The 13,522-nt window shown below is 42.8% G+C and overlaps 1 protein-coding gene and 1 non-coding gene across 2 annotated transcripts in view; one reads left to right on the top strand and one right to left on the bottom strand.

The window, feature by feature from the left end:
- Positions 1–9,863, bottom strand: part of IHO1 (interactor of HORMAD1 1) — a 34,479-nt gene extending 24,616 nt beyond the window's left edge. The window contains exons 1-3 of the mRNA XM_049777356.1: positions 9,808–9,863; positions 3,747–3,921; positions 1,733–1,896 (exon numbers count right to left, since the gene is read on the bottom strand). Coding sequence (XP_049633313.1) covers positions 1,733–1,896; positions 3,747–3,921; positions 9,808–9,863 — 395 coding nt within the window. The remainder of the gene's footprint in view (positions 1–1,732; positions 1,897–3,746; positions 3,922–9,807) is intronic.
- Positions 7,330–7,436, top strand: LOC126014997 (U6 spliceosomal RNA). The gene has a single exon (XR_007497908.1). It is a non-coding gene; the product is annotated as a U6 spliceosomal RNA (small nuclear RNA).
- Positions 9,864–13,522: the final 3,659 nt, after the last annotated feature.

Raw genomic sequence — 13,522 nt, 5'->3', positions numbered from 1 at the left:
CTTTGATCCTGGCGTTTGAGGGCTTCGTCTCCCAAGCCTCCTAGGAGTAATTTCTGAGCACAGAGGCAGGAATAACCCCTGAGCACTGCCAATTGTGACCTCTGTAACAAAAAAATAGAAAATTAAATATTTTGGGGGTGCGAGACACAACCAGTGGCACTGCATTCAGAAATCTCTCCTGGTGGGCTGGGGTAACCCTAATGAATGCCGGGGATCGAATATGAGTGGGTTGTATACAAGGCAAATGTCCTACCTGCTGTACTATCACTCTAGCCCGAAAATTAAATATTTTAATTGCTCATAAATAAATACAAATATAACAACTAGAATATTCAAGAAAAAAAAATTTTTTTTTTGGTTTTTGGGCCACACCCGGCGTTGCTCAGGGGTTACTCCTGGCTGTCTGCTCAGAAATAGCTCCTGGCAGGCACTGGGGACCATATGGGACACCGAGATTCGAACCAACCACCTTTGATCCTGGATCAGCTGCTTGCAAGGCAAATGCCGCTGCCGCCGCTGTGCTATCTCTCTAGGCCCCAAATTTGAATTTTTTTTTTTTTTTGGTTCTTGTGCCACACCAGCGGTGTTCCGGGGTTACTTCTGGCTATCTGCTCAGAAATAGCTCCTGGCAGATACAGGGGACCATATGGGATGCCGGGATTCAAACCAACCACCTTAGGTCCTGGGTCTGCTGCTTGCAAGGCAAATGCCGCTGTGCTATCTCTCCGGCTGAAAATTTAGGGCACATCTTAAAAACAATTAGCATTTTATACTGCAAAAATCAACCTATGAATTTATAAATTGGGACCAGAGACTTCAATGAACACATCCTTTACATGCAAGAAGCCTGAGTTCTGTCTCTTGCACCAATGTTCCTCCAACCATAGGAGCAACCTTCCCATAGGAAAAGCCCCTGAAGCATAAAATAAAGAAAAAAGTTAAGGAACAGAGGGGTCGGAGCGATAGTAGAGTGGTATGGCATTTGCCTTGCACACAACCAACACAGGATGGACAGCAGTTTGGATCCCGGCATCCCATATGGTCCCCCAAGCCTGTCAGGGGCTAGTTCTGAACACAGAGCCAGGAGTAACCCCTGAGCGCCTCCGGGTGTAACTCAAAAACAAACAAACAAACAAACAAAAAAACAAAAAAAAGTTAAGGAACAGAGATTTAGGCACAATAAAGACATCACTTGATACTATATTTCTGTAAGAAGTTCTTTAGCTTTTACTGAGGGACAAAACCTACTAATAATTATAAACCTATCACAAAGTCACATTGACAGGAAAGTAAATAAAGGGTATAGGGCAGGGGTCTCAAACTTGCAGCCCTCTATACAACGTTTTGTGGCCCGTGTCCGGCCTTCAAATATCACAGTATTCTCGATTATTCACTTACCGAATAATCGCAATAAAAATCGCATTAGTAAGAAAAAAAATCGCATTAAACATTCGCATACCCCTAGCAGTTCCCTTCAGGGTATGCAAATGTTTAATGTGATTTCTTATTGCGAATATTCAATAAGCGAAATCCCTTATGCGGCCCTGCCTCACCCCTCCTGCAGCCCCCAGGTAAATTGAGTTTGAGACCCCTGGTATAGGGTAATTGGTAGATGATCTGTAAAGACAAGAGTACCATCACAGTGACACTGAATTAGTTTAATACTTAGTCTCCATTTTCTCTTTCCCTCTAAAAAAATAGCTTTTCTCTTTTATTTGAAAGGTCTGCTTACCTCTCACATTCATCTTTTGCTCTTTTCGTTTTTTCCTCAAACTGTTTCAGGAAGCCTTTTGATTTTCTAACTGACAAAGGAAGAGGAAATAAACTTCCATTTTTTACATCTCCTCCAAATAACTGGGGTTTGGTCTGGTACTTTGTGAAAATACTAGGTTCACTCTGTTAATGAGAGAAATAATTCTAGCATTTCATACACAAACATGTTTATAGTCACATTTTTTGTTCAATGACAGTATATAACATTCAAGTGCAAATTACAATTCTAAAAACCAACATTGCATATGTATTTCCTTTAAATTTTATTTACAGCATAAAATTATAAAATAAATCAAATTTTTGTTAATGTTGTTTTTGCTTTACCAGTTCAAATATATATATATATATATATATATAAAATACGTCAACTATTACGGCTTAAGTTAATTATCTACATTTAGGGCAATAACTGATTAATAAGACTGAGAAAATATATTTTATGGGTGCTTTTTCTTTTTTGGGGGGTGTTTTGGGTCACACCTGGCAATGCTCAGGGGTTACACCTGGCTCTGTGCTCAGAAATCATTCCTGGCTGGCTCAGGGGACATATGGGATGCCAGGATTCGAGCCACCGTCCTTCTGCATGCAAGGCAAACGCCTACCGTCATGCTATCTCTCTGGCCTGCGTGTTTCTTTCTATTTTGAATTTGGAGGTCATATATGGTCATAATTTTGGGGCTGCTTCTAGCTTCAGTGCTCAGGGACAAAACCATGGTCAATTACAATTACAATTAAAGCACCTTAACTCTTCTATTATCTCTCCAGGCCCTACACATGTATATGTATACACACACACACACACACACACACACACACATTTAATTTTGGGCCATACCTGACAGTGCCCAGGGGTTACTCCTGGCTCTGCACTCAGAAATCACTTCTGGCAGGCTCAGGGAACCATATGGGATACCTGGAATCGAGTCCAGGACTGCCATGTGCAAGGCAAGTGCCCTAACCACTAAGCCATTGCTCCGCCCCCAAACCTACCCATATTTAAAAATATATTTCGGGGCCGGGCGGTGGCGCTGGAGGTAAGGTGCCTGCCTTACCTGCGCTAGCCTAGGAGACGGACCGCGGTTCGATCCCCCGGCGTCCCATATGGTCCCCCAAGCCAGGAGCGACTTCTGAGCGCATAGCCAGGAGTAACCCCTGAGCGTTACCGGGTGTGGCCCAAAAACCAAAAAAAAAAAAAATAAAAAATAAAAAAATATATATATATTTCATTTTATTCTTTTGTTTGTTTGTTTTGGGATCACACCTGGTGATGCTCAAGGCTTATCTTTATCTCTGGTTCTGTGCTCAGGGTTCACTCCTATGAGATGCCAGGGATCTAACCTACATTGGCCACAGGCAAGACAGGTGACCTACAAACTATATTATTGCGGGGCTGGAGAGATAGCATGGAGGTAAGGCGTTTGCCTTTCATGCAAGAGGTCATCGGTTCGAATCCCAGCGTCCCATATGGTCCCCCGTGCCTGCCAGGAGCAATTTCTGAGCCTGGAGCCAGAAATAACCCCTGAGCACTGCCAGGTGTGACCCAAAAACCACAAAAAAAAAAAAAAAAAAAAAAAAAAACTATATTATTGCTTCAACCCAGCAACCCAGATTAATGTTTTATCAATCTGTTTTTTCTCTTGAAATTTTTATGACCAAAAGTATGGCTAGACTTAGAAAACTTAACATCATTTTTGGCTCTCGTTAGGAAAGATCAAGGAACTCCATTTTTCTAGATTGCTGGTAAAAAGAAGAAAATGCAAATATGCAAGAATAGAATAGGAGTTAAAATATAAATATTTTCCCACTGCAGACTACCAAGTTAAATAAGTTAGCAATATATATTTAAAATATTGTTTAATAAAATCATCCCTAAATAGGTACAATTCTAAAACAAAATCTAACAGAATAAGTATTATATTTTTCATATAATTACTGTGAATTATGTGCAGAGAAATTCAGAAAATCATACTCACATCCAGAGAATTCTGTTGCGACTGTTTAGGATTCCTCAACTGGCCACCAAAGTCCAAGGGTGCTGACTGGGTATCTAAGCTTTCTGGACAGAACTGAGAACCAAAGAGGAATTGGGAGTCACTGAGATTAGAGTGATCGGTCTGATTACTGTCCCAGTTAGATGACTTAGTGGTCCTGAAATTAAGGGAGAAATTAAGATTATAATAAGTGAAGAAATATCCTAAACAAATAAAATAATAGTTAGCAATTAATCATTTCAGAATACTCAAGGCAGAATGCTAGCTTTTTCTGTCTTCCTGGTTCCATAAACACTGCCAATACTATTTCTAAAGAAACAAAAATTTGAATACCAGATATTTTGATTACAATTTGGGAAAAAATGATAAAAAACAAAATATTAAAGATTAATTTAATTTAATTTTGGGCCATACCTGACAGTGCTCAGGGGTTACTCCTGGCTCTGCACTCTATTATTTCTTCTATAACAATACTATGAGCAATTTGGAGATACAAAAAAATTTGGAGATGAAAGTAATACTATATTTTCAAAACTTTAGTATGTATCTCGAAGAGAATAAATAAAAATGAGAGAATAGGGGTTAAAGTACTTCTTAGGCACATGATCTACTCCAGTTTGGTCATTCATCATATATCGCTGCTCCCCAAGCACTACCTGAGCAGAAAGCCAGAAGTGGCTCTAAGTCTTGAGCACTGCCAGTTGTGGCCCCCAAACCAAAAATAAATACTTTCAACTTGCTTTTAATGTTTATCTAAGGCCAATGGTTTTTGTTTGTTTGTGTTTTAGGGCAGCACCCAGCTGTGCCCAGGGAAACATGGGATGCCAGGGATCAAATCTGGGCCAGCCACATACAAAGCTAGCTTCCTACCCACTGTGTTATCTCTCTCTAGCCCCTATAGGCCAATATATATAACATATATATATATATACATACATACATATATTTTTTTTGACCACACCTGGTGACGCTCAGGGGTTACTCCTGGCTATGCACTCAGAAATTGCTCCTGGCTTGGGGGACCATATGAGACGATGGGGATAGAACCATGGTCTGTCCAAGGCTAGCGCCAGCAAGACATACATCTTACCGCTCCATGCTACTGCTCCGACCCAATATTTTTGGTAACAAAATATTTACATTTATTTTTGTATTTTTTTTTTTTTTTTGGTTTTTGGGCCACACCCATTTGACACTCAGAGGTTACTCCTGGCTACGCGCTCAGAAATCGCCCCTGGCTTGGGGGGACCATATGGGATGCCGGGGGGATCGAACCAAGGTCCGTCCTACACTAGCGCTTGCAAGGCAGACACCTTAACTCTAGCGCCACCTTACCAGTCCCTTATTTTTGTATTTTTGAAATTAAAAAAAGTGAAATACCATGATGTACAAAGTTACAAAATTATTCACGAGTGAGTTTCTGGTGTACAATGTTTTAACACCAATCCCTTCACCAGTGTCTACTTCCTTCCAAGAAAGTTGGCAGTTTTCCATCTGCACACACACACACACACACACACTCTCTCTCTCTCTCTCTCTCTCTCTCTCTCTCTCTCTCTCTCTCTCTCTCTCATACACACTCACATACAAACACATTTTCTTTTCTTTGTCTAGGACGTTGGGTGGGTTTTAGGCCATATCCAACAGTGCTCAGGGGCTACTCCTGGCTCAACATTCAGGAATTACTTCTGACATGCTTGAGGCACCATATGGAACTGGAAATCAAACCCTGGTCAGCTGCATGCAAGGCAAATGCTCTACACACTGTGCTATCACTCCAGCCTATGTCTAGGCTGATTTTCTTTTATTTTTTTTATTTTTTTTGTTTTTTTGGGTCACATTGGCAGCATTCAGGGGTTATTCCTGGCTCTATGCTTAGAAATTGCTTCCGGCATGCTGGGGGGGTGGGTGGGGGGAACATAGGGGATGCCAGGATTTCAACCACTGTCCTTTTGATGCAAGGCAAACACCTTGCCTCCATGCTATCTCTCCGGCCCCCAATTTTAATTTTATTTATTTTTGTTTGGATATGTGTATTTTTTTTTTGGCCTCATCCAGTAATGTTCAGGGTCACTCCTGGCTCTGAACTCAGTAATTTCAGGAATTATTTCTGGTGCTGCTTGGGAGAGCATAAGGAATTCAAAAGATCAAACGGGTTGGCTGCATGCAAGGCAAACACTCTAACCACTTACTATTGCTCTGGTTCTTTCTATTTTAATTTTGTTCTGGTTTTAGACTACCCTCAATGATGTTCAGGATAATTCCCAACTCAGTGTTCAGGAGTTGTTCCTCAAAGTGCTTGGGCTACCACAGGCAAAGCACTCAAACTAGCTTTTGGAGCCTTATGACGAGCCCTGTAAGCCAGGTTTTTGGGCATGTTTTTCTTTGTTACAGAACCTCATCCAGTAGTACTGAATGCTCGCTAGTCCCTTCCAACGGTGCTCAGAAAACAATGTGGTGTCAGGAATCAAATCTGGGTTTCCTGCATGCAAAGCATACACTTCATCCTTTGAATTAACTGGCCCCTGCATCAGTTTTTTAACCCTCAAATAAAAATAGTAATACTGGGGGGTCAGAGCAGTGGAACAAGCAGCAAGGCATGCCTAGAATGAACCGCAGTTCAATCCCCCCGGCATCCCATAGTTCCCCCAAACCAGAAGCGATTTCTGAGCGCACAGCCAGGAGTAACTCCTGAGCATCACTGGGTGTGGTCCAAAAACCAAAAAATAAATAATAAAATAGTAATACTGGGTAATAATACACCCACTCTCCAAATACAGTATACTAAACCTTATAAGTATATATTATGTTAAACAAAAACTTCGTTTTTATTTGAAAGACATGCCTGGGGTCAGAGAGATAGCGTGGAGGTGGGTGTTTGCCTTTCATGCAGAAGGTCATAGGTTCGAATCCCGGCACCCATATGGTCCCCCGAGCCTGCCGGGAGCAATTTCTGAGCATAGAGCCAGGAGTAACCCCTGAGCACTGCCGGGAGTGACCCAAAAAACAAAAAACTAAAAACAAAAAAAAAAAAAAAAAAGAAAGACATGCCTATAAGAATTTGTCACTTGGGGCCAGAGAGATAACACAATGGCATTTGCCTTGCAAGCAGCCGACCCAGGACCTAAGGTAGTTGGTTCGAATCTCAGCATCCCATATGGTCCCCCTGAGTAGATAGCCAGGAGTAACCCCTGAGCATTGCCGGGTGTGGCCCAAAAAAGCAAAACAAACAAACAAACAAAAAACAAGCAAAAAATAATTTGTCGATGCTGCACAACCTGAGGAAACATGTTTTTCATTACAACACACAATGTTAAATTTAATCATGAACAGCATATTCTCAGCCAGAGCTTTCACATTATTTATTTAATTTTTATTAGCCCCCAACAGTGTTCAGGAGCTATTCCAATCTCATGAATGAAGTCGTTCCTGGGGAGCTTGGATAACACTGAAGAAGGGGATTGAACCCAGGTCTCCATTATGCAAAGCATGAAGCCCATCAAGCTATTTTTCAGACCCAGTGAATATTCATATTAATAAAATACCAACAAAAATGTCTCTAATAGTGCTCGCTTCGGCAGCACATATACTAAAATTGGAACGATACAGAGAAGATTAGCATGGCCCCTGCGCAAGGATGACACGCAAATTCGTGAATCGTTCCATATTTTTAAAAAAAAAATGTCTCTAATAGCTCTTCACAGAGTTATAAAAGTTTAATTTGTAGAAATGTTTTCTAAGATTAGCTAAGGTAAAGGACTACACACATAAAATACGAGTTGCATAATCATTTCTCAAAATAGCTAAACAGATCTCTGTAACTCTACTCTTAGGTCAAAAATAATAGTGAGCTGGGCAGGAAAAATAAAAGCTATTTGAGCCTACATATAATGTAGAATTTATATCTTAAAACTGTAACTGGAGGAGTGGGGATGTAGCTCAGTAACTTACAGTACACGCCTCTTATGTTTAAGGGTATGGGTTCAATTTTGACACTAAAAACAAAGAAGAAACACTATATCTAGAAATAAACATAGAAATTTTTCATACTCCACTTTTTTTTTGTTTTTTGTTTGTTTTTGGGCCACACCAGGCATTGCTCAGGGGTTACTCCTGGCTGTCTGCTCAGAAATAGCTCCTGGCAGGCACAGGAGACCATATGGGACACCGGGATTGGAACCAACCACCTTTGGTCCTGGATCGGCTGCTTGCAAGGCAAACGCCGCTGTGCTATCTCTCCAGGCCCCATACTCCACTTTTGTTTTTTTTACTACTATTATATTATTTTTACTACTACTTTTTTGTTTGTTTGTTTGTTTGTTTTTGGGTCACAGCCGGCAGTGCTCAGGGTTCCTCCTGACTCTGTGCTCAGATTGCTCCTGGCAGGCATGGTGGACCATATGGGATACTGGGATTCGAACCACCATCCTTCTGCATACAAGGCAAATGCCCTACCTCCATGCTATCTCTCCAGTCTAAATTTTTCACTACTACTTTTAATCATGCTGCAGTGAGGAAGGGCCATGTATTGCCAGGGATCAAACCAGTTTTTTTTCTTTTTGAATCACACTCAGCTATACTTAGTGATAACTCCTAGTTCTGAGCTCAGAATCACTCCTGGTAGGCTCAGAGGACCGTATGGGATGCCAGGATTCGAACCACCAACCTTCTGCATGCAAGGCAAATGCCTTACCTCCATGCTATCTCTCCGGCCCCTATATCTAACTCTTAAAAAACTTTTAGTGGGGACCGAAGCAATAGCGCAGTGGTAGGGTGTTTGCTTTGCACATGGCTGACCTAGGATGAACCATGCAGTTCGATCCCCTGGTCTCTCATATGGTACCCCAAGTCAGGAGCGATTTCTGAGCATCACTGAGTGTGACCCAAAATCCAAAAAAAAAAAAAAAAAAAAGAACCTTTTAGTGTCCAGTGTTGGACAAAGGGTCACTGTTCAAATAATACTCAGTTGAATTTATAATGCTTTATAATCATAATGGTAGGAAGAAGAAAAGTATAATGGCAGGCAGTGTAAACAGGGGAAGGGAAGGACGGGAATAAGCACTGTATGGGATGATTCTATTTTTGTATGTGGGGGGCGTATTTTGGGCCACACCTGGTGGGACTCGGTCACTCCTGGCTCTGTGTTCAGAAATTGCTCTTGGCAGGCTCGGGGGACCATACGGGATGCCAGGAATCAAATCCAGGTCTGTCCTGGGTCGGTTGTGTGCAAAGCAAACGCCCTACCGCTGTGCTATCTCTCAAGCCCCAACACTGTATGGGATGATTCCATTTTTTTTGGGAGGGGGGGTCACACCCGGCAGCACTCAGGGGTTATTCCTGGCTCCATGCTCAGAAATTGCTCCTGGCAGGCACGGGGGACCATATGGGACGTTGGGATTCGAACTGATGACCTTCTGCATGAAAGGCAAACGCTTTACCTCCATGCTATCTCTCCAGCCCCGATTCTATTTTTTTTTTGTTTTTTTTTGGGGGGGGCCACACCCAGTGATGCTCAGTGGTTACTCCCGGTTATGCACTCAGAAATCAATCCTGGCTTGGGGGACCATATGGTATGCCAGAATCGTCCGTCCTAGGCTAGCACACCTTACCTCTCTGCACCACCGCTCTGGCCCGATTCTATTTTTTTTTTTTTTTTGGTTTTTGGGCCACACCCGGTTAACGCTCAGGGGTTACTCCTGGCTATGTGCTCAGAAGTCACTCCTGGCTTGGGGGACCATATGGGATGTAGGGGGATCGAACCGCAGTCTGTCCTAGGCTAGTGCTGGTAAGGCAGACACCTTACCTCTAGCGCCACCATGCCAGCCCCCCGATTCTAATCAGAAGAATTTTTTTTGTTTTGGGGCCATCCCCAGAGGCTCAGGGGACCATATGGGATGCTGGAGATCGAACCCAGATCATCTGCTTGAAAGATAAACGCCCTACCCATTGTAATATCACTCTCGTCCCAGAGAATTTCTTTCTATGAAATCAAAGCAACTATAAGATATTCTTAAGTATTAGAAAATATAACTGGAAAACTTACCCAAAGCCTGAGGGGATAGTGAGCATATCTTTGATATTCCAGACATTAAAATTCATTTCTTATTAATTCTATTGAAAACTAGAAGAAAATTAAGAAATATGGATTACATTGAAGCAATTCATATTTATCTAAATGGTCATAATTTTTATTCCCCCCCCTACTATTATTTGCAGGGACCAAAGAGACAGTAAAGTGGGTAATGACGCCAACAGGTATTCCTGGAGAAGCTCAGGGATTAAACCTGGGTTGATCACATGCAATGCAATCACCCAACTCACTGTACTATTGCTCCAGCTCATGATTTATATTTTTTAAATTATTTTTTTTGGGTCACACCCAGCAGCACTCAGGAGTTACTCCTGGCTCTGCACTCAGAAATTGCACCTGGCAGGCACAGGGACCATATCGGATGCCGGGATTCAAACCACCGTCCATCCTGGATTGGTAGCTTGCAAGACAAATGCCTTACCACTGTGCTCTCTCTCCAGCCCCATGATTTATATTTTTTACATATTTTTTGGTTTGAGGTTAGAGAGGTAGTATAGTGGGCACAGCACTTGCCTTGCGCATACATGACCTGGGGTTTGATCCCCAGCATCCTATACAGTTTGCCTCGATCTTCTAAGAGTGAACCCTGAGCACAAAGCAAGAAGTAAGCCACAGCTCTAGACGTGGCTCCCTCCAAAACATACTTTAACACATATAATATTTAATTTTGTTTTTGGGGGGGCAAGGAAGATTTTTAGTCACCCACTGGTGTTTAGGTGATATTTCTGGCTCTGTGCCTAAGGATTACTGCTGTTGGTGTTTAAGGGGGCCATATATAGTGCCAGGAATAAAACTGGGCTTGAACTGTGTGCAACGTAAATGCCTTAAATCCTATACTAACTCTCTGGTCTCAAACAGAATTTTTTCAGTTTTAGGATTGACAATCCCAAAATCCCCTGGTAGTGCTCAGGGATACATGCAGTGCTGGGGATTAAACGTGGGCCTCCTACATCAAAACATGTGCTCCAGCTTGTGGGGCTATTTCCCTATCCCCTAAAACAGACATTTTTGGTTTTTGGGTCACACACGGTGATGCTCAGGGGTTACTCCTGTCTACTCGCTCAGAAATTGCTCCTGGCTTGGGGGACCATATGGGACACTGGGGGAATCAAACCCCAGTATGTCCTAGGTTAGCACGGACAAGGCAAGTGCCCTCCCACTTGCACCACCACTTGCTCTGGCCCCTAAAATAGACATATTTTTTTCAAACACATTTTAAAGGAAGTAATCACAATTTTAAAAGGCAGCAAACTGGGGCCAGAGAAATAGCATGGAAGTAAGGTGTTTGCCTTGCATGCAGAAGGTCAGTGGTTCGAATCCCGGCATCCCATATGGTCCCGAGCCTTCCAGGAACGATTTCTGAGCGTAGAACCAGGGGTAACCCCTGAGCGATGCCAGGTGTGACCCAAAAACAAACCAACAAAGGCAGCAAACGAAAGTATGCTAAATATTATATTACAGTTGATACAGCTAATATTCTGGTATTTAGCATGTAAGAGGTGAAACCTAAGAATTAAGAACTAAAACTTGGGGCTAGAGCAATAGCACAGCAGGTAGGGCATTTGCCTTGCACATGGTTGACCTGGACTCGATCTTCCAGCATCCCATATGGTCCTCTGAGCCTACCAGGAATGATTTCTGAGCGAGGAGCCAGAAGTAACCATGAATGCCACTAGGTATAGCTGCAAAACAAACACAGACAAGAACTAAAACTTCCCTGAAAGAATCTGAGGACAGGGCTAGAGTGTTATATAGCTATATAGCACAATGGGTAGGGCATTTGCCTTGCCAACCTGGATTCAATTCCTGGCATCCCATATGTCTTCCCAGCACTGCTAAGAGTGATTTCTGAATGCAGAGCCAGAACCCCTGAGCGTTGCAGGATATGCTCCCCCTGAAAGGAAACTGAAGACATAGTTCTGATATGTTCAAAATTTAAAAATATTTCAAAATTGGGGCCGGCGAGGTGGCGCTTGAGTTAAGGTGTCTGCCTTGCAAGCGCTAGCCAAGGAAGGACAGCGGTTCAATCCCCTGGCATCCCATATGGTCCCCCCAAACCAGGGGCAATTTCTGAGCGCTTAGCCAGGAGTAACCACTGAGCATCAAAGGGGTGTGGCCCCAAAAACCAAAAAAAAAAAAAAAACCTTTCAAAATTAAAGTAACAATACAATTAGGTGGGCCTGGAGAGATAGCACAGCAGTGTTTGCCTTGCAAGCAGCCGATCCAGGACCAAAGGTGGTTGGTTCAAATCCCGGTGTCCCATATGGTCCCCCGTGCCTGCCAGGAGCTATTTCTGAGCAGACAGCCAGGAGTAACCCCTGAGCACCACCAGGTGTGGCCCAAAATCCAAACAAACAAAAAAAAAAAAAAAAAAAAAAACAGTACAATTAAGTAAAATCATAACCAGTCATCAAATAAAGAATGAGATGACTTTAAATCCCATCTTTCATCTGTCCAACTCCATTCCATTCCTTTTTTTTTTTTTATTTTTAGTTTTTGGGTTGTACCTAGCGGCGCTCAGGGGTTACTCCTGTCTCTGCGTTCAGAAATCATATCCATGTGGGATGCCAGGATTCGAACCACCATCCATTCTGGGTTGGCTGCATGCAAGGCAACCACAGTGCTATCTCTGCAGCCCCTATTTTTTTTTTGAGGGGGGGCACACCCAGCAGCACTCAAGGATTACTCTCAACTTTGAGTTCAGAAATTAGTCCTGGCAGATTCTGGAATCCCTTCACATTATTAGTTCTCATCTAGGGACAAAGCTAAAAAAATCTATTTTCCCACTATTTATTTTTTCCCACTATTTTAAAAAGTCTTTCTGTAAACATTCAACAACTTCTTATCAAATTTTGCCTTTCTTTTTTTTTTTTGTTTTAGGGCCACACCCGGTGGTGCTTGGGGGTTACTCCTGGTTCTGTGCTCAAAAATCACCTGGGCAGGGTTGGGGGATCAGATGGGATGCCGGAGATGGACAGGGTTGGCCGCTTGCAAGGCAAACACCCTACCCGCTGTGTTAACACTGACACCAATATCCTATCTTTTTTTTTTCTTGAGTACACATATCAACCATGTTTCTGCTTGGTCAGCAAATCTACTCTCCACTGAAACTTCCATTAAGGTTTGCTAGTAACTCATCCTCATCTTCCTTTATCTCTTAACAACATTTATCATTCTTTCCCCCACCCCATTAATGTTTTTTTTTGGTTTGGTTTTGTTTTGGTTTGGTTTTTGGGCCACACCCGGCGGTGCTCAGGGGTTACTCCTGGCTGTCTGCTCAGAAATAGCTCCTGGCAGAAACGGGGGACCATATGGGACACCGGGATTCGAACCAACCACCTTTGGTGCCGCTGTGCTATCTCTCTGGGCCCCAGTTAAATTTTTTTTTTACATTTTCTAATGGTGGTGTGCCTCGTGATTTCTTTCTTTTTTTAATGGAAAAAAGGTGCCTTTGGGGCCGGAGAGATAGCGTGGAGGTTAGGCGTTTGCCTTGCATGCTGAACGGTGGTGGTTCGAATCCCGGCATCCCATAGGGTCCCCAAGCCTGCCAGGAGCCATTTCTGAGCGCTGCCGGGTGTGGCCCAAAACCCAAAAAAAGAAGCGTGCCTTCGCACAAAATGGTCGCAAAAACCCTGCTCTGTACAATCGCTGTGGCAGCTGCTGAGGG

The sequence above is a fragment of the Suncus etruscus genome, chromosome 7 (genome assembly GCF_024139225.1).
Source record: "Suncus etruscus isolate mSunEtr1 chromosome 7, mSunEtr1.pri.cur, whole genome shotgun sequence".
Classification (NCBI taxonomy): Eukaryota; Metazoa; Chordata; class Mammalia; order Eulipotyphla; family Soricidae; genus Suncus; species Suncus etruscus.
This window is presented reverse-complemented; position numbering and strand designations above follow the sequence as displayed.